At 39.7% G+C, this 20,741-nt stretch overlaps 1 protein-coding gene across 3 annotated transcripts in view; it reads right to left on the bottom strand.

The window, feature by feature from the left end:
- Positions 1-20,741, bottom strand: part of CLCN5 (chloride voltage-gated channel 5) — a 1,034,303-nt gene that overhangs the window by 946,100 nt on the left and 67,462 nt on the right. Inside the window, exon 1 of one of the 3 annotated variants that reach the window (XM_044057500.1) lies at positions 19,743-19,765. The exons of the other annotated variants lie outside the window; for them this stretch is intronic. Coding sequence (XP_043913435.1) covers positions 19,743-19,758 — 16 coding nt within the window. The 5' untranslated portion in view covers positions 19,759-19,765. Of the gene's footprint in view, positions 1-19,742; positions 19,766-20,741 lie in introns of those variants that run through there. 3 annotated transcript variants of the gene reach the window in all.

Below are 20,741 nucleotides of genomic sequence, written 5' to 3'. Positions count from 1 at the left end.
TCTCGCTTAATCTTTTTGGTCTTTTAGTACCAGAGGAATACCACCATTTTTGGCTTCTGTTTGAATGTGAAGTCTATATCCCTGGGATACCACTTGCCAGATCCTCTTGTCTTTTATAACGCATTCCTATTTTCCTAAGAACTGGGCAAGTCATACTCTAATTCTAAGGAAAGATGAAGAAGGGATGGGGGAGGGCTAAGATAGGGATCTGCACTGGCTTAAGGGGAGGGCTGGGATGGGGATCTGCACTGGGTCAGGGGAGTGCTGGGATGGGGGTCTGCACTAGGTTAACGGGATGCACAGGCTAGAGCAAGTCAAAGCTTCGACGTTTTGTGAGGTGTCATCCTGACAATCCAAGGCTTCTGCTTCTGGTCTCACTACCACTTAATTTTTTACTGTCCCTGTTTGCCTTTTTCCCATTTACCTTTGTCCTGTTAGTGATGCTATGGCCAGGTCTTGGAAAATTTATTTCTGTTATATTACAGAATGAGACTTGGAAGAAGCTGTTTAACAGGCTGTGCAATCTTCCCATATTCTCCAGTCTCTTGAATATTCCTGCTGTAGAGGACCCAAATAGCAATATGGTTGTGGGGATGTCTGGGAAGGGCTGAAGCCTCAGCTGGGCAAATCGTCTGAAAACAGACAAGAGGCCATGCACATAAGCAGTGCATTTAACTACCTGACCAATAATATTGGTGAATTCTAAAAAAGGTTCTGCCCTGAGGTCTTCATCAGACACCTCCTCTATTTTTCCTCTCAGCTGGGGAACATGCCTCTGTTTGATCAGCAGTAGGATTTTTATACAAAAATTACATGGGTATCCTGAACTCCACAAACCCTATTAGGCTTATCTTGGGCAGGTGTTTGCGACAGTGCCACATGTTTTGGGGCATCCAAACACAAAAGGTCAAAGAAGTGCTTCTCGGCATCAAAAACCTCTTTGGTATCCCATTTAAAGTGTTCCTTAATTTTGTAGAAGGCATCACCAAATGAGATTTGCTCACTGGAAGACACAAAGAACAAGGCATCTTCAGTATTTGTATCATGCCATAAAGGAGGATATCGGTCTTCCTCCTCTCTGTCTGAAGAGTCTGAGTCCCTCCTCCTCCTCCTTAAGAAGGGAACTCTAAGCACTGGATGTTGGCCTGGAGCTAGCTGCAAGTTATTTAAAAATTGTAAAAACACAAAGCCAGTAATAATGGACGCCCGTGCCCTGGCCCAGCAATCAAAGAGCATCAATCCTCACCACTGACACCAGACAGGGCGACTCCTAGAAGAGGAAAGGATAACTAATACACACAGTAAAGTGCAATTTCCCTTAAGTGCACACAGAGATCACAGTCAGTCTGGGGCTGGTTGCTCCCTTGCTCTCCAGGTCCCCAATAAGACTCCTCACTGGAAGAGCTATAGGGTCTAGATCTCAGCCTAGCTGGCAAGCTAACTTCCAGTACCCTCTCTGTCCAACCAGTGCTTCGTGTCCCTGCCCAGGTAGCTGACACACACCCACACTTTGAGATAAGTATTTATACAACTTCACAGACACTCCTGGGAAAGGCTGACACAGATTATTCAACTGTGCCCCTTTACCCTGACTATACAGTAGTAATTACTGCCACCACCAGCTTAATATAATTATCAGCTACCCAAAGGCCCTTGAAAGGGTGTCCAATTATTACTGTGCAATATTATCCAATTGGTAATGTGACTATTCAGTCTAAGGCTTATTAGAGTGGCCTATTATGATAACCTCTATAAATATGCAATGTACTCCAGAACTTACTTCTCTACACAAACCAGCCACAGGTAAAGGTTTTTAAAATATTTAATAATAAATAATTAAAACACAAGACAATACTATTACACCACAGAGATATCTAAGAGTTCAGAGATCTCACAGAAACTTAAAATAATACAGTAGGGCAGGTCTGATGTCAAACAAAAACACAATCTAACTTTCTTTAGCTAATCTTAAGAGTAAACAGAGTGTTACAGTCCTACTTATATACATAAAGCATAAGCAATGCTGGGTTAGATGTCCAAGATCAAAATGCTCCCAGTCTCTCACTCAACAATAGTTTTTAAACATTAACCAACAGCTCTCTAAGGCCCTCCCAGATTACATCATTTTGACACTTAGTCTGGAGTTCCCACGTCACAAACTGCATTATTTAGCAAGCTAACACCTGCTCAAGAGACTACAACAATAAAATGCATTTCACATATACACTCTAGCAGAAACCAGAGCAATAAAGCACCTTCCACATGTAAATTCTGGCCCTTAACTTTAACCTTAAAACAATGGGCCTGAAACCTTCATCCAGACTCACTGGAGCCGACTTGTAAAACAGAGATATTCATAAGATCGTTTCAACTTCAAAAGACACATTTGAAATGCTTGGCTTGGTTTTCCTTACAGCAGATGGCAATGTTGCAACAATCTTGAAGTTCACATTTTACAGTGTTTACTTTCATTTAAAAACACAAGCCTGTATTTTACATTTATTTATACAATTGATAGAATTATGTATAAAATTCTATTTGACTAGGCTGGCAGCCTTCACCATCTTCCTCCAATCTTCACATCTCTTCCCCCCGGTGAACTCAAGCAAGTTTTTCAAGTGCCCCTTGAGAAACATTGCTTGAGAGTGTCAGGTCTATCTGAGTGTACCTCACCCCATTCCCTGTCTTTGAGAGCCCATCTGCATTGGCATTGCTACTCCCACTGCGGTGCTGCACTGACATCATATGCTTGCAACCCCAGGCTCCATCTTAGCAATCTGTCATTTTGCTGACTGGCTCTGTTTAACCATAATAGAGGGTTGTGGTCTGTTATTACAGTGAATTTTCATCCATACAGATAAAGTTGAAGTTTCTGCAATGCCCACACTATAGCTAGACATTCCTTTTCTACAGCTATATAGCATTCCTCCCTGGGTTGGAGCCTACGACTGAGATAAACCACTGGGTGCCCTTCCCCCTCTGAAGAAATCTGGCTAAATACAGCCCCCACCCCATGGTTCGAAGCATCCACTTGCACAACAAATTATTTGCTGTAATCTGGACTGGCTAATACAGGGGGTCCTCTCAAAGCTTCTTTAAGCTTCTGAAATGCCTGCTCACATGCTGGGGTCCACAATACCTTATCTGACCTGTTCTTCCTTGTCAGGTCTGTGAAGGGAGCAGCTATGGTACTATAACTAGGGACAAACGTTCTGTAGTACCCTGCCATCCCTAAGAATGCCCTCACCTGCTTTATGGTAACAGGTGCAGGCCATGCCTGAATAGTTTCCACTTTGTCAGGTTCTGGCCTTATCTTATCACTCCCCACTCTACGTCTTAGGGAGGAGACCTCTGCCACACCCACCTGGCATTTGCTCGGCTTAATGGTCAACCCTGCCCTCTGTAGTCTGCCCAGCACCTTCCTGACATGCTGAAGGTGCTCTTGCCAGGAATGACTGTAGATAGCAATATCATCCATGTAAGCAAGGGAAAACCCTCCTGCCCCTGATAAGATATGATCTACTAGCCTCTGGAAAGTTGCTGGGGCATTCTTCATCCCAAAGGGCATCTTTGTGAACTCATACAAGCCAAAAAGAGTCACAAAGGCTGACTTCTTTCTAGCACTGGGAGTCTTAAGGGCACCTGCCAGTAACCCTTGGTAAGATCAATGGTTGTAAGATACTTAGCCCCACCCAGCTGCTCTAGGGCCTCATCTGTACAAGGCATGAGGTAAACATCTGCCTCTGTGCGACTATTTAATTTCCTGTAATCCACACAGAACCTGGTGCTGCCATCCTTCTTTGGCACCAGTACCACTGCGGAGGCCCAGGGACTGTTGGACTCCTGAATCACCCCTAGTTCCAACATCTCCTGTATCTCTTCCCTCAGAGTCTGTTTGACTCTCTCAGGCACACTATAAGGGGCCTGCCTGATGGGTATTTGGGGTCCTGTATCCACCTGGTGCTGCACCGGGTGGGTGCTCCCTGGTTTCCCGGTGAACATTCCCCCAAACACCTGCAACACTGCTCAGATTTCTCGAACCTGGGTAGGAGATAGCTGCTGGGACATTGCTACCCCTTCCACCAAGGTGTCAGCCCGAGCCTCACTGAAGAGATCAGTCACAAGATCTCTCTCAGACTCCTGCAATCCACTGTAAATGCTCAGCACAAGGGCCTCCCTATCATGGTAAGGTTTCATCATGTTAACATGGTACAATTTGTGCCCCTGCCTTCTGCCTAGCAGTTCCACCATGTAGTTAACATCACTTACCTTTCTTATCACCTTGTACGGTCCCTCCCAAGCTGCTTACAACTTGCTGTGTATGACAGGAATGAGAACCATAACCTGCTGCCCTACAGCATACTCTCTAGCTCAAGCATTCCTGCCATACCACACCTTTTTCTATTGTTGGGCTTCTGCCAGGTTCTCCTGGGCCAGGCCCATGAGTTCCCTGAGCCTTGGCCTGAGGTTCAGGACATATGCCACAACAAACTCCTTGAGAGACTCACACTCACCTTCCCACTCATCTCAAATTAAATCTAGAGGTCCCCTCACCCTATGCCCATACAGCAACTCAAAGGGTGAAAAACCTGTGGATTCCTGGGGAACCTCTCTGTAAGCAAACAACCGATGGGGCAAATATTTGTCCCACTCTCTCTTAAACTGATCTGCAAATGCCTGTAGCATGGACTTGATTATAGAGTTTAACCTCTCAACAAGACCATTAGTCTGGGGATGGTAGGGGGTGGTCTTCATGTGCTTCACCCCACAGGACTTCCACAGACAAGCCAGCAGGTCTGACATAAAATTGGCACCTCTGTCAGACAGTACTTCCTTTTGGAAACCTACCCTGCTGAAAATCTCTAGCAAAGCATTTGCCACCTTCTCAGCCTCAATGGAGGACAAAGCCACTGCCTCAGGGTACCATGTAGCATAATCTACAATCACAAGGATATACTTTTTTCCTGTGGAACTTGGGGTACTCAGAGGACCCACAATATCCATAGCTAGCCTCTGAAATGGCTCCTCAATCACAGGCAAAGGCATCAAAGGAGCTCTCACCTTGTTTCCTACCTTGCCTACCTTTTGGCACTGCTCACAGGTCCTGCAGTACCCTATAACATCTCTGGAAATTCCAGGCCAATAGAGGTTTTGCATAATACGCCTCTTTGTACGTTTTATGCCCATATGACCTGCAAAGGGAATATCATGGGCTATGGATAGAAGCGCCAGACGGTAAAGCTCTAGGCACTATCAACTGCTGTACTCTCTCACATTCTAGCCTTCCCTCAGGGGTCCACTCTCTGTACTGTAACCCTTTGTTTCAGTATACAGATTCCCCATTCCCTTAAGAATCAGGTGTCTCCCTAGCTACCTGCCTCAGGCCTTGCAATGTAGGGTCCGAGAGCTGAGCCTGTCTCAAGTCTCTCCTTATAACCCTCCCCAGCTCCCCTTCCACAGGAAGCCTTGCATCCTCTAACAGTGGTGCCTCACTGTCAGCCTGGGTACTACTATTCACCTCTACCTTTGCAGTTACCCTGTCCAAGGGAACATCAGTACCCACAAGCAGCTGTGGCTCACATTCAGTCTCACTGCTACAGAGTAGATCACTCCCTGAAGTAACCACTTCAGCAGTCTTGGCTGCAAGTATGCAGTCTGTCTGGGTCTCCCCCAGGCTATCAGACCCATATGCTTGTCTCCTAGCCTCACTGCATGCAACTGCATAAGTACATAGTACTGCCTGAACCAAATCCTTCCCTCTCAGGAAATCTGCACGATGGTAGTTCAATACCCCTGTAGTCTTAAGACAACCCACTGTTGGCATTTTGTCTTTCCCACTTACTGGCTCCCTCAACTTTGGTTCCCCACCTTGCCTCCGTGGATATCTGTATGCCACATGGCCCCACTGGTTGCATTCAAAACATTTAACCCTAACTCCTGGAAGTGTACCTGGACTAGTGGCTTCCCCTGCTACTGGCGGATTCTGTTGGGGCAGTCTGTGTGGCCCACCATGGGTTCCTTTAGTCTCATGAGCAGTACTGGGGGTCTCTTTCCTGTGCAGGGTTGCCCTGCTTGCTAGGTATAGGTCTCCCTTCTTCCCCAACTACTCTGAAGTAGCACACTGTCTATCAGCTAACCAGATCCCCATGTCCTCAGGCAAAGTGCTAAGGCCTTGTTCCCTTACCACAAGGTCCGCCAGCCCTTCAAAAGTGGTGACCTGACATCCACTCATCCAGCTATGAAAATAAGTGCTCAGTTCAGCAACATATTCACATACATTTTCATCTGCCTTGCATCTATGCTCACAAAACTTTTTCCTATACATTTCAGGTGTTAGCTTAAAACATTCCAAGTGTCGTTTTACAGCAGTATAATCAAAACAGTCAGTGTCATGCATTTTTGCTAAAGAAGTTACAGCTTTACCATGGAGTAAGGGGGTCAGGAACCGTACCCAGAGCCCTTGGTCAATTTCATACTGTTTACATAACCGCTCAAACATATGAATGAAGCTATCAAAATTATCCCCCTCTTTAAAACTGTGGAAAAAATTTACTGACCTTTTGTGCTTCTGGGGTCCAGTTACTCCTCTCCCCATTACCTCCATGACTCTGGTGAAGAGTCAGCATTTCCCTCTCATGCCTCCTCTACCATTCATTTTCCTCAGCTTGTAGACTCCTCAATTTCTCAGCTGCTTTTAGTTCCATACGCCTGGCCTCCAACTCAAGTCTCTTTAGCTCAAGCTGGAATTTTAAGTCCACTGCAGAAAGGTTGAGCTGTCCATTCTCCGAGGATATTGCATCTCCACTGTCAGTCTGATTGCCCTCCAGGCTGCTGTTTTCTGATGCAGCTGTAACCAAGGCTGCAATCAGGTCTGCCTTAGTCAGGTTTCCATGCATCAGTCCCCTAACCTGGCACATCTCCACCATTTGGCTCCTTGTCAGCTTTCCATACTCCTCTGCTGACATGCTGCCTGCTCACCCTGACTAACACTAACCTAACAAAAGAAATAAAATAAATTATGATCTGAACTCTGAGTATACACTACGTGGCTGTTTTGGAGTACAAAACACTTTTAGAGATCATTGTACACACGCTACAGGAGTTCGCTCTACCCACACCACTACAAGCCAATTAGTGTTTGCCAACTAATCAATATGTAATGTGGATACCACCACAGCAAACAATATGTGATAGGATATCCCAACCACTGCCACCAATATGTGACGCCCGTGCCCTGGCCCAGCAATCAAGGAGCCTCAGTCCTCACCACTAACACCAGGGAGGGCGTGTCATATAAGAGGGAAGGATAACAAATACACACAGTAAAGTACAATCCCCCTTAATTGCACACAGAAATCACAGTCAATCTGGGGCTGGTTGCTCCCTTGCTCTCCAGGTCCCCAATAAGACTCCCCACTGGCACAGCTATAGGATCCAGATCTCAGCCAAGCTGGCAAGCTAACCTCCAGTAACCTCTCTGTCCAACCAGTGCTTCATGTCCCTGCCCAGGTAGCTGACACACACCCACACTTTGAGATAAGTATTTATACAACTTCACAGACACTCCTGGGGAAGGCAGACACAAATTCTCCAGCTGTGCCCCTTTACCCAGACTATACGGTAGTAATTACTGCCACCACCAGCTTAATATAATTATCAGCTACCCAAAGGCCCTTGAAAGGGTCTCCAATTATTACTGTGCAATATTATTATCCAACTGGTAATGTGACTATTCAGTCTAAGGCTTATTAGAGGGGCCTATTACGATAACCTCTATCAATATGCAATGTACTCCAGAACCTATTTCTCTACAGAAACCAGCCACAAGTAAAAGTTTTTAAAATATTTAATAATACATAATTAAAACACAAGACAATACTACTACACCTCAGAGATATCCAAGAGTTCAGAGATCACACAGAAACTTAAAATAATACAGTAGGACAGGTCTGATGTCAAAGAAAAACTCTTAATCTAACTTTCTAATCTTTAGCTAATCTTAAGAGAGAAAACAGTGCTATAATCCTACTTGCATAAATAAAGCATAAGCAGTGCTGGGTTAGATGTCCAAGATCAAAATGCTCCCCAGTCTCTCACTCAACAATAGTTTTTAAACACTAACCAACAGCTCTCTAAGGCCCTCCCAGATTACATCATTTTGACACTTAGTCTGGAGTTCCCATACAAACTGCACGATTTAGCAAGCTAACACCTGCTCAGGAGACTACAACAATAAAAGGCATTTCACATATACACCAGAAACCAGAGCAATAAAGCACCTTCCACATGTAATTTCTGGCCCTTAACTTTAACCTTAAAACAATGGGCCTGAAACCTTCATCCAGACTCACTGGAGCCAACATGTAAAACATCAAAGAGATTCATAAGATCTTTTCAACTTCAAAAGACACATTTATGCTTGGCTTGGTTTTCCTTACAGCAGATGGCAATGTTGTAACAATCTTGAAGTTCACATTTTACAGTGTTTTCTTTCATTTAAAAACACAAGCCTGTATTTTACATTTATTTATACAACTGAAAGAATTATGTATCAAATTCTATTTGACTAGGCTGGCAGCCTTTGGCCATCTTCCTCCAATCTTCACAATAACCATTCGGGGGGGGGGGGCTGCAAGGGCCTGTCTCTTAACAGATGCCCAGGTAACTGCAGGAAACTCAGATGAGTGAATGCCCTGCATTTGGACTATTGTGTCCTCTTCACTAGAGCTGCCACGTAGGAGGCTTAGGTACACGCATAGATAACCAAAACTTCCACCTTCCTGTCAAGGACGTTTTTCTCAACTAGTACCAATGAGGAATGATCCTCCTTGTTTGGAGACAACGAAACGTATCAGACCTGGGATGTCACAGTGGTTCATCAGGGCTCACTTCCTCATGAAAGCCTTTGGCTTAGGAAGATATGCTGTGGTCCAAAGGCATAGCAGCCTGCAAAGAGTTGATGATAGAAGCCTCAAGTAAGTCAAGAAAGTGGTCCAGAGTCTGTAAAGAAGTCTGAATGGAACCTAGAACAAAGCTGATTTGGGATGGTGTGACCCAAGGTAGAGTCTTTCTTCCTTTTCGTTAACATGCAGGTCCTTTCTTTTCTTGGGGGTGATATGATTCACAACCAGTGAAGAACTACCACATGACTTCTTTTCTAGATAAACCTGAAGGAAATCCTTCATTCTTCTAACAGTCTTGCGACTGAAGCTGTAGCAGATGTTACTCTTAGGGACATTCTGATCAGGCCCCATACAAAATATGCACTGTGTATGACAATCCTTGTGACGGATCTACCTATCGTATGCACAATTAATAGAGTGTTCCTTACAGGCCATGAACCCCACCCCGAGAAAAGATCCTCTTATTCAGTTTTACAGAATACAAAACAATACAATCAAATGAGTGCAGGAATGTTTCCCCAGTAGCATACTTACTTGTACTAGCTCTGGAGCGTGGCAAAGGAAAAGTCAGATTAACGCTATTAGACAAACGAGTTATGTGACTTGAACTGTTGCAAGAAATAAATGAAGTTGGTTCAAGTAGATGCTGACTTTATATTGGGAACATGCTGATATTACAGAGGAGTGGTTTGACCTGGTGGGGCATGGGTGCTAAGTTCTCAACATTTGGCAAGATGTCAGGCCTTCTGCAGCAAAAGTCCCTGCAGGCAGTACTTCCATAGCAGTGATCCATACAAAGAACATCTCCTGACACTTAGAAAGTAGCCTCTGGTCAGCTCCATCGTATACAGAAATAAAGCCCTGGCTACGACACAGGTGACCTGAGTTTGATTAGTGGCTTGTGCACCTGCTGGAGCTAGAAATGACTGAGGAAAGAACAATGAAGATAAGCCTGCTTGCCTTCCTCGGTGGGGATGGCTGTGGGTGAGGCTAAATTGCTCATCTAGTCTTGGGGTCCCAAGGATGGGCATGCCCTCAGACCTGCATGCTCACTCAGTAGTCAGATTGAGTGAGTATGCAGGTATGACAGCATGTTCATCCTTCAGCTGAAGATGGGGCCACTCCTCATAACTATACGACATGGCATGCCTCAACCATGACTAACGATGGCCAGGACAAAGGGGGATAGAGCCACAATCCTCTCATGTTAAGCCTGTCTCTGCAATCAGCAGTGGTGACTTCTAGAATCACTCAGCCCCTGCAGAAGACTCATTGCTGCCAGCCTAAAGGAAATGATGGTGACCACAGCAAGGGCCCAGATTGGTTAAACACTTCAGTGAACCACTGAAACTAATGCCCTATAATAGGCTGAAATGGGTATTAGGGGTGGCATGCTGAGGCAGAGCTGGGTATAAACTCACCACAGAAAGTGAATAATAGAACTGGGAAAAAAATGAAAGCAGAGTTTTATTTTAACCTTCTAAAGAGGTTAGGGTAAACTGTCTGTAGTTCCTCACAGCCAGCATTTTTTCACTCTCTATACAAAATCTTTTTGCCATTTCCCAGTCCATTTGGATCACTTCACCATCTTCGGATCTGAGTTTGCAAATGACTTCAGTATTTTTTTAATCTTTGTTACCTTAATAGAAGAGCCCTGCCTGATTGGTATACCATGCAGCTCCACCGTCTAATTTATCTTCAACTTAAATAAAAAAAAAAAAAGCTACAAGGACTTTCATGACCCTTTCATCTGTGAGATGCCTTGATCAACTCTTCAGCCAGAACACGTCTTTATGTTTAGTACAGTTATCAAAATCCACGGCAGAAATCAAAATAAACAAAAAAGGGAACTTTTCAGATAAGTATGTAATATTACATGGAATCATGAAATGTATTTTACTATACTGAATGTTTGGAGTTTATATACTAGTATCAAACAAGTACATGGCATGGAGGCTATGAATATTTTTTTTAGGAGATACTCCATTTAGTAATTATGTTATGGACTTCAATAATTATTGGTCAAACAAAAATACACTAACTTTTAATAAGGAACTTTTTCATCAAATTCAGTGTAGGACAATGTATTACTTTTTTTGATGTGGGTTTAACAGGAACTGGTAATAGAAATGTTGAAACGAATGTCCACAGGAAGTCCACCAATGGGCAGTATTTACATGAGCATAGTTGTCACACACTGCATTTACTTTTTGCCTTACCCTATGGTGAAAATTTAATGTTACAATGTTTATCTAGTGAACATGTAGATTTTTTAAAAGAAGCAAAGAATGCTGTCACTATGCTTTTAAGTAGGGAATATATTGAATTCAATATTATGAATTCTTAGAATAATGTTTTACATAGGTTACGAAATTACAATAACAGTGACGGACATGATATTTCTAGTAAAAGGGGTGTTTTGCAAAATAATAAATGAGATATTTACTTTGTTATAATATATTCACACCCAAGCTGGTAGAATTGGTTACATTTTACTGGAAATGTTTATTGGCAGACAAAAGATTTTTCCATAATAAACTGTATATCAGCCCCAAGACTCCGTTCAAATGTGGCCACAGTATAGGTGATATGTTGGCCCATAGTTTTTATTAGAGTTCAGATGTAAATATTAGATATACTGTTTTAGAAAATTTTAGGGGTACATTTATTTGTGGTTCTTATAATATTTGTAAATATGTGATTAACAGTTTTAATAAGATGAATAATATTAGCTTTATACCAGTGGAACATTTTGTTTAACTGAAGGGGTTATACATGCCCTTAAATGTTCTTGTAATTTATTTCATATTGGTCAAACTAAAAAAATTTTAAAGTTAGGCTGCAGGAACATAGTAGAGATATTTACTTTATAATTGTTACCGGGGTACTACACTGATTTCAATGGACCATTTGCAGGCACAGCCCAGGTGAATAAGATCAGATAAGAAATGAACAAAACATATTTACAGATACAAAGGTATGTTTAAAAAAAAAAACATATATATATATATATATATATATGTATGTGTGTGTGTGTGTGTATATATATATAAATATATATATATATATATATATATATATATATGTATATGTGTATATATATATATATGTGTATGTATGCATATATATATATATATATATATATATATATATATGTGTGTATGCATATATATATATATGTATATGTGTATATATATATATGTGTATGTATACATATATATATATATATATATATATATATATATATATATATATATATATATGTGTATGTATACATATATATATATATATATATATATATATATATATATACACACACACATACACACACACACACACACACACACACACACACACATATATATATATATATATATATATATATATATATATACTTACAGATGCAAGAATGTGCTACAACATTTAGTTCAAAAAGCAATTTACAATGTCAAACCATTGATGGAAAAATGCAATTACATTTAGCACAGTTTTATGGATAACATGTAACCACAATGACCAGGATGGCTTATTCAAAAGAGATGGCAGCATATCATTAGATAGAGAGGTATGAAGACATTAGAATAGAAATATTAAAATGAACGGGTACCCAGACTATACAGTAGTAATTACTGCCACCACCAGCTTAATATAATTATCAGCTACCCAAAGGCCCTTGAAAGGGTCTCCAATTATTACTGTGCAATATTATTATCCAACTGGTAATGTGACTATTCAGTCTAAGGCTTATTAGAGGGGCCTATTACGATAACCTCTATCAATATGCAATGTACTCCAGAACCTATTTCTCTACAGAAACCAGCCACAAGTAAAAGTTTTTAAAATATTTAATAATACATAATTAAAACACAAGACAATACTACTACACCTCAGAGATATCCAAGAGTTCAGAGATCACACAGAAACTTAAAATAATACAGTAGGACAGGTCTGATGTCAAAGAAAAACTCTTAATCTAACTTTCTAATCTTTAGCTAATCTTAAGAGAGAAAACAGTGCTATAATCCTACTTGCATAAATAAAGCATAAGCAGTGCTGGGTTAGATGTCCAAGATCAAAATGCTCCCCAGTCTCTCACTCAACAATAGTTTTTAAACACTAACCAACAGCTCTCTAAGGCCCTCCCAGATTACATCATTTTGACACTTAGTCTGGAGTTCCCACGCCACAAACTGCACGATTTAGCAAGCTAACACCTGCTCAGGAGACTACAACAATAAAAGGCATTTCACATATACACCAGAAACCAGAGCAATAAAGCACCTTCCACATGTAATTTCTGGCCCTTAACTTTAACCTTAAAACAATGGGCCTGAAACCTTCATCCAGACTCACTGGAGCCAACATGTAAAACATCAAAGAGATTCATAAGATCTTTTCAACTTCAAAAGACACATTTATGCTTGGCTTGGTTTTCCTTACAGCAGATGGCAATGTTGTAACAATCTTGAAGTTCACATTTTACAGTGTTTTCTTTCATTTAAAAACACAAGCCTGTATTTTACATTTATTTATACAACTGAAAGAATTATGTATCAAATTCTATTTGACTAGGCTGGCAGCCTTTGGCCATCTTCCTCCAATCTTCACAATAACCATTCGGGGGGGGGGGGGCTGCAAGGGCCTGTCTCTTAACAGATGCCCAGGTAACTGCAGGAAACTCAGATGAGTGAATGCCCTGCATTTGGACTATTGTGTCCTCTTCACTAGAGCTGCCACGTAGGAGGCTTAGGTACACGCATAGATAACCAAAACTTCCACCTTCCTGTCAAGGACGTTTTTCTCAACTAGTACCAATGAGGAATGATCCTCCTTGTTTGGAGACAACGAAACATGTATCAGACCTGGGATGTCACAGTGGTTCATCAGGGCTCACTTCCTCATGAAAGCCTTTGGCTTAGGAAGATATGCTGTGGTCCAAAGGCATAGCAGCCTGCAAAGAGTTGATGATAGAAGCCTCAAGTAAGTCAAGAAAGTGGTCCAGAGTCTGTAAAGAAGTCTGAATGGAACCTAGAACAAAGCTGATTTGGGATGGTGTGACCCAAGGTAGAGTCTTTCTTCCTTTTCGTTAACATGCAGGTCCTTTCTTTTCTTGGGGGTGATATGATTCACAACCAGTGAAGAACTACCACATGACTTCTTTTCTAGATAAACCTGAAGGAAATCCTTCATTCTTCTAACAGTCTTGCTGACTGAAGCTGTAGCAGATGTTACTCTTAGGGACATTCTGATCAGGCCCCATACAAAATATGCACTGTGTATGACAATCCTTGTGACGGATCTACCTATCGTGATGCACAATTAATAGAGTGTTCCTTACAGGCCATGAACCCCACCCGAGAAAAGATCCTCTTATTCAGTTTTACAGAATACAAAACAATACAATCAAATGAGTGCAGGAATGTTTCCCAGTAGCATACTTACTTGTACTAGCTCTGAGCGTGGCAAAGGAAAGTCAGATTAACGCTATTAGACAAACGAAGTTATGTGACTTGAACTGTTGCAAAGAAATAAATGAAGTTGGTTCAAGTAGATGCTGACTTTATATTGGGAACATGCTGATATTACAGAGGAGTGGTTTGACCTGGTGGGGCATGGGTGCTAAGTTCTCAACATTTGGCAAGATGTCAGGCCTTCTGCAGCAAAAGTCCCTGCAGGCAGTACTTCCATAGCAGTGATCCATACAAAGAACATCTCCTGACACTTAGAAAGTAGCCTCTGGTCAGCTCCATCGTATACAGAAATAAAGCCCTGGCTACGACACAGGTGACCTGAGTTTGATTAGTGGCTTGTGCACCTGCTGGAGCTAGAAATGACTGAGGAAAGAACAATGAAGATAAGCCTGCTTGCCTTCCTCGGTGGGGATGGCTGTGGGTGAGGCTAAATTGCTCATCTAGTCTTGGGGTCCCAAGGATGGGCATGCCCTCAGACCTGCATGCTCACTCAGTAGTCAGATTGAGTGAGTATGCAGGTATGACAGCATGTTCATCCTTCAGCTGAAGATGGGGCCACTCCTCATAACTATACGACATGGCATGCCTCAACCATGACTAACGATGGCCAGGACAAAGGGGGATAGAGCCACAATCCTCCTCAAGTTAAGCCTGTCTCTGCAATCAGCAGTGGTGACTTCTAGAATCACTCAGCCCCTGCAGAAGACTCATTGCTGCCAGCCTAAAGGAAATGATGGTGACCACAGCAAGGGCCCAGATTGGTTAAACACTTCAGTGAACCACTGAAACTAATGCCCTATAATAGGCTGAAATGGGTATTAGGGGTGGCATGCTGAGGCAGAGCTGGGTATAAACTCACCACAGAAAGTGAATAATAGAACTGGGAAAAAAATGAAAGCAGAGTTTTATTTTAACCTTCTAAAGAGGTTAGTAAACTGTCTGTAGTTCCTCACAGCCAGCATTTTTTCACTCTCTATACAAAATCTTTTTGCCATTTCCCAGTCCATTTGGATCACTTCACCATCTTCGGATCTGAGTTTGCAAATGACTTCAGTATTTTTTTTAATCTTTGTTACCTTAATAGAAGAGCCCTGCCTGATTGGTATACCATGCAGCTCCACCGTCTAATTTATCTTCAACTTAAATAAAAAAAAAAAAAGCTACAAGGACTTTCATGACCCTTTCATCTGTGAGATGCCTTGATCAACTCTTCAGCCAGAACACGTCTTTATGTTTAGTACAGTTATCAAAATCCACGGCAGAAATCAAAATAAACAAAAAAGGGAACTTTTCAGATAAGTATGTAATATTACATGGAATCATGAAATGTATTTTACTATACTGAATGTTTGGAGTTTATATACTAGTATCAAACAAGTACATGGCATGGAGGCTATGAATATTTTTTTTAGGAGATACTCCATTTAGTAATTATGTTATGGACTTCAATAATTATTGGTCAAACAAAAATACACTAACTTTAATAAGGAACTTTTCATCAAATTCAGTGTAGGACAATGTATTACTTTTTGATGTGGGTTTAACAGGAACTGGTAATAGAAATGTTGAAACTAATGTCCACAGGAAGTCCACCAATGGGCAGTATTTACATGAGCATAGTTGTCACACACTGCATTTACTTTTGCCTTACCCTATGGTGAAAATTTAATGTTACAATGTTTATCTAGTGAACATGTAGATTTTTAAAAGAAGCAAAAGAATGCTGTCACTATGCTTTTAAGTAGGGAATATATTGAATTCAATATTATGAATTCTTAGAATAATGTTTTACATAGGTTACGTAAATTACAATAACAGTGACGGACATGATATTTCTAGTAAAAGGGTGTTTTGCAAAATAATAAATGAGATATTTACTTTGTTATAATATATTCACACCCAAGCTGGTAGAATTGGTTACATTTACTGGAAATGTTTATTGGCAGACAAAAGATTTTTCCATAATAAACTGTATATCAGCCCCAAGACTGTTCAAATGTGGCCACAGTATAGGTGATATGTTGGCCCATAGTTTTTATTAGAGTTCAGATGTAAATATTAGATATACTGTTTTAGAAAATTTTAGGGTACATTTATTTGTGGTTCTTATAATATTTGTAAATATGTGATTAACAGTTTTAATAAGATGAATAATATTAGCTTTATACCAGTGGAACATTTTGTTTAACTGAAGGGGTTATACATGCCCTTAAATGTTCTTGTAATTTATTTCATATTGGTCAAACTAAAAAAATTTTAAAGTTAGGCTGCAGGAACATAGTAGAGATATTTACTTTATAATTGTTACCGGGTACTACACTGATTTCAATGGACCATTTGCAGGCACAGCCCAGGTGAATAAGATCAGATAAGAAATGAACAAAACATATTTACAGATACAAAGGTATGTTTAAAAAAACATATATATATATATATATATATATGTATGTGTGTGTGTGTGTATATATATATAAATATATATATATATATATATATATATATATATGTATATGTGTATATATATATATATGTGTATGTATACATATATATATATATATATATATATGTATATGTGTGTATATATATATATGTATATGTGTATATATATATATGTGTATGTATACATATATATATATATATATATATATATATATATATATGTGTATGTATATATATATATATATATATATATATATATATATATATATATATATACACACATACACACACACACACACACACACACACACACACACACACACACACATATATATATATATATATATATATACTTACAGATGCAAGAATGTGCTACAACATTTAGTTCAAAAAGCAATTTACAATGTCAAACCATTGATGGAAAAATGCAATTACATTTAGCACAGTTTTATGGATAACATGTAACCACAATGACCAGGATGGCTTATTCAAAAGAGATGGCAGCATATCATTAGATAGAGAGGTATGAAGACATTAGAATAGAAATATTAAAATGAACGGGGTAGAAAATCCTACATCTATTCATTTTAACGAATATCATAACGGTTGCTTTAACTCTCTTAAAGCAACTGAATTAGAAAAATTAATTTACTTTTTGGAGATGATCAAAACACTGAAGATGTATTTTTACAAAAATCTATTTATATTTAAAAAAAAGTGCTATTTTGGCACCAGAAGGTGTGAATATCGAATGTGATAGGAGATATTTAATAATTAATTGGGAAACTACTTATTTAAGATGCACATTTTCTTTGTTCTTATTTTTATGGTGTGTGCATACTCCTTTAAAGGCTTTGCCAAGATGGCAGGAGATTTAATAATTTGTGAGGTCTGTCTTTTTTTTTTTTTTTTTTATCAATTCTGATAAATTTTTACTTCTTTGGTGGTGTTATATTATGCATGACAAAATCCAATGAACTAATTACAGATAACGAAAAATGTTATCACAAAAGTGTAACATCTTAGTGGAACATGAAAAATCAAAACTCCCTTTTAAACAGTGAAAAAGAATTTTGCTTGGGAGTGATTACTCCTTTCACACCACTGCTACTTGCAAATAATAATCTCTTTGCCTTGGAGTAAATAGAATTCTCAGAGACAGCATAATTCTGATTAAAGGATACTCTCACTTAAACTGCCAGTATCATGTTTTCAGATTTCGCTATTGTTTGCAAATATATCCCAAATTTAAAGCTGAAATACTGTACCTTTTCTATGGATTGGAAAGGAATCCACAGCTCAATGGAAATCTCCAATAAAGGAAACATTAATAAAAGATTCCTCAGCAGAAGAATATATAAAATCTGGGTCACAATTTGTTAAACAGGAGCAAAACAGTAGAAACCAAAGACAACAAATTACATGCAAACATTACTTCAAAGCGGTGATGTCTACTTTAATTAAACAGAAATAACCACTAACAAAATGTAAGTTACTGAAAAACAGAAACTAACCACACTCAGGCATCAACAAAACCAAAATATGTGCTTCTTCTGTTCAGTTCTTGGCTGGGTGCATACACACTCTGTGGAGTCTACATGTCCTCCTTGTATTCACAGGGGTTTTCTTCAGGTGCTCTGTTGCACCTTACAGCATATCTTTGAAATGTAGGAGAGTATCAGGAGCTCTAAACTGCCTGTAGGTGCAGGTGCACGCACGTCTCATATGGAATAAAAACCTGGAACCCACTTTCGTTTCCATCTTTGCCTTGACAACACCACTGGTAGCAGTGGCTGCCCGTGTGGTCTCCATACAAGGCAGAAGCAACTCTTAACAGAGTAAGCGTGAAGTAATTCCAGGTGCTCCCTTTACTGCATTTACAATGTGACAACTACTTCAAAAATCAAGTTCTATTTATTTGTCACATTATCTCTACACAGAAGAGGTACGACAGCTGTGCAAAAGGTGAGAGGATGTAGTGAACAAAACTTCCAAGAACAGGTGGGCTGTACTGCATTTTTGGAGAACTGACAGATGTAGAAGATTGTAAAGCAGAAACCATGGGAAACTGACCTTACAGGTACCACCTGAAAATACAGCGATTCATCAAGAGAGTCCATTTTAAATAATAAACTCATAAGTGGAAAAAAATGGTAAAAAATATTTTAGATGCAGCCTAAGTACAAAGTTACCAACACAAAGGATCTGCTCCTTTCAGAAGCTACAGAGATCCACCTCCCTGACCTGTTGTTGGAAAAGAAAGAACAAGGTGGGTAAAAGGTACTGCAATAAAACCATCTTTGGGGAATCCAAACAGGAAAACAACCTTTCTAAGGCCTGTGTAGTTTCTAAGCCTTTAATTTTTTAAGGCATCATTTCCCTGCCATGCTTGTCTCTGTCCAATAGGCAGATTAACCACAAAACTGTTCAAGGAAAAACAGAAGACTAAACAAAAACACCCTAAAGAAAAGAAAGGCAACATCAAGATAAACAATGTCCTAAACTGCAGTGAACTTGTGTCCTGGCATTCTTCAAACAAGTGAGGAAATACTGTTCCTACTCAAGTGTGACACGGCAGTTAAGCACATCAAAAATGCTAACAAAGCAAAACTAACGTGACAGCTAGATTAAACAATGGCTGTGATACAGTACACGATGTTGCAAACAAACTACTTGGAAAGGACACCAGGATAAAGGTTAACAGGAGTTCAAAAGTGCAATTCTTAAGAATTATTTCTGAAATTTTACAACACCCATACAATAAAAAAAGATGAATATCATGAATATATTATTATGAATCTCTTACACACACACATATGCACTCACACCCGCATCCACTTACTACTATAACTTACACTGGAAAAAAAAAATCAAACTCCATTTTTACTTGCACTGGAAAAAAGGCAAGAAAAAAACAGAAAAGCCTTACTATTCTGGTTTTTCATTAATCAGATACATCAGTTTCTGGCAACGTTTCATACAAGTCTTTGGCACGGTACTCTCCTGCTCTCCCAAGGTCTCTTCCAGTATGTTCTTCAGCTGGAATCATATAACAGTCCCTACTGTTGGTGAAATTATCAGTCTACTAAGAAACAAGCATCTCTGTTGCGTGGGACTAGCACAGACTCAGTTGTCATAAATCAGTCCCGCTGTATGCATGCTCACTGCTGTTGCATGTTCTTCCCATACTGTAAGGTGTACACATGTCAAAAAGAATGGGGAACCAGCCTGTAATCATGCAGCCAAATAAAACACACCAGATAACACAATGAGGCTCACGCAGTAACACTTGGGTGACTTAAATAACACTGACACTTTCAAACACACTTGTAGAACGTTCTTTAGTAATTAAGTCAGCTTAGCAGTGCTAACTGGGGACTTCAAAAAACTGTGCAAACTAGTAAGGAAGTTGCAGGTTGACCAACACTTAGCAGCATCTTAGAAACTTTGTAAATAATGCCACAAACTCCATTCTTAGTTCAAAAATCACTTATATTAAAAAACAAAAACAAATACTGTTCAGCTCTTTCATTCCAAACCTTGGGACTTCTTCAGAACCACTGCTTATTAGTTAGAAACTCCATTAAATATTAAAACAAGTTACAAAATGACCAATCATCAATCACAATCAATTAAGCAGCAGAAGTTAAAGAAACATACAAAGTTAGTTTTAAAATATCAAAAAAATCATTCTACCTAAAATCCATACAACTTGGTGCGTATAATTCATATTACAAATTGCAGAGAATATTGTGATTAAATACAATTTTTTGTATTTCAAAGACTTATTGTAAGATTAAAAAGTTTAAACAGTGCTACAACACAAAATATGGAAATAAACGTAAATATGTGCCTTGTAAAGGGCTAGGAAGTATACAGAGCTAGCTACATACTTCATAACAATTGTATTACCTTTGAGGGGGGGGGT

This window comes from Protopterus annectens, chromosome 15.part0 (assembly GCF_019279795.1).
Source record: "Protopterus annectens isolate FY-2018-M chromosome 15.part0, PAN1.0, whole genome shotgun sequence".
Taxonomy (NCBI): Eukaryota; Metazoa; Chordata; order Ceratodontiformes; family Protopteridae; genus Protopterus; species Protopterus annectens.
The sequence above is the reverse complement of the archived record's forward strand: the minus strand, read 5'-3'. Positions and strand labels throughout refer to the sequence as shown.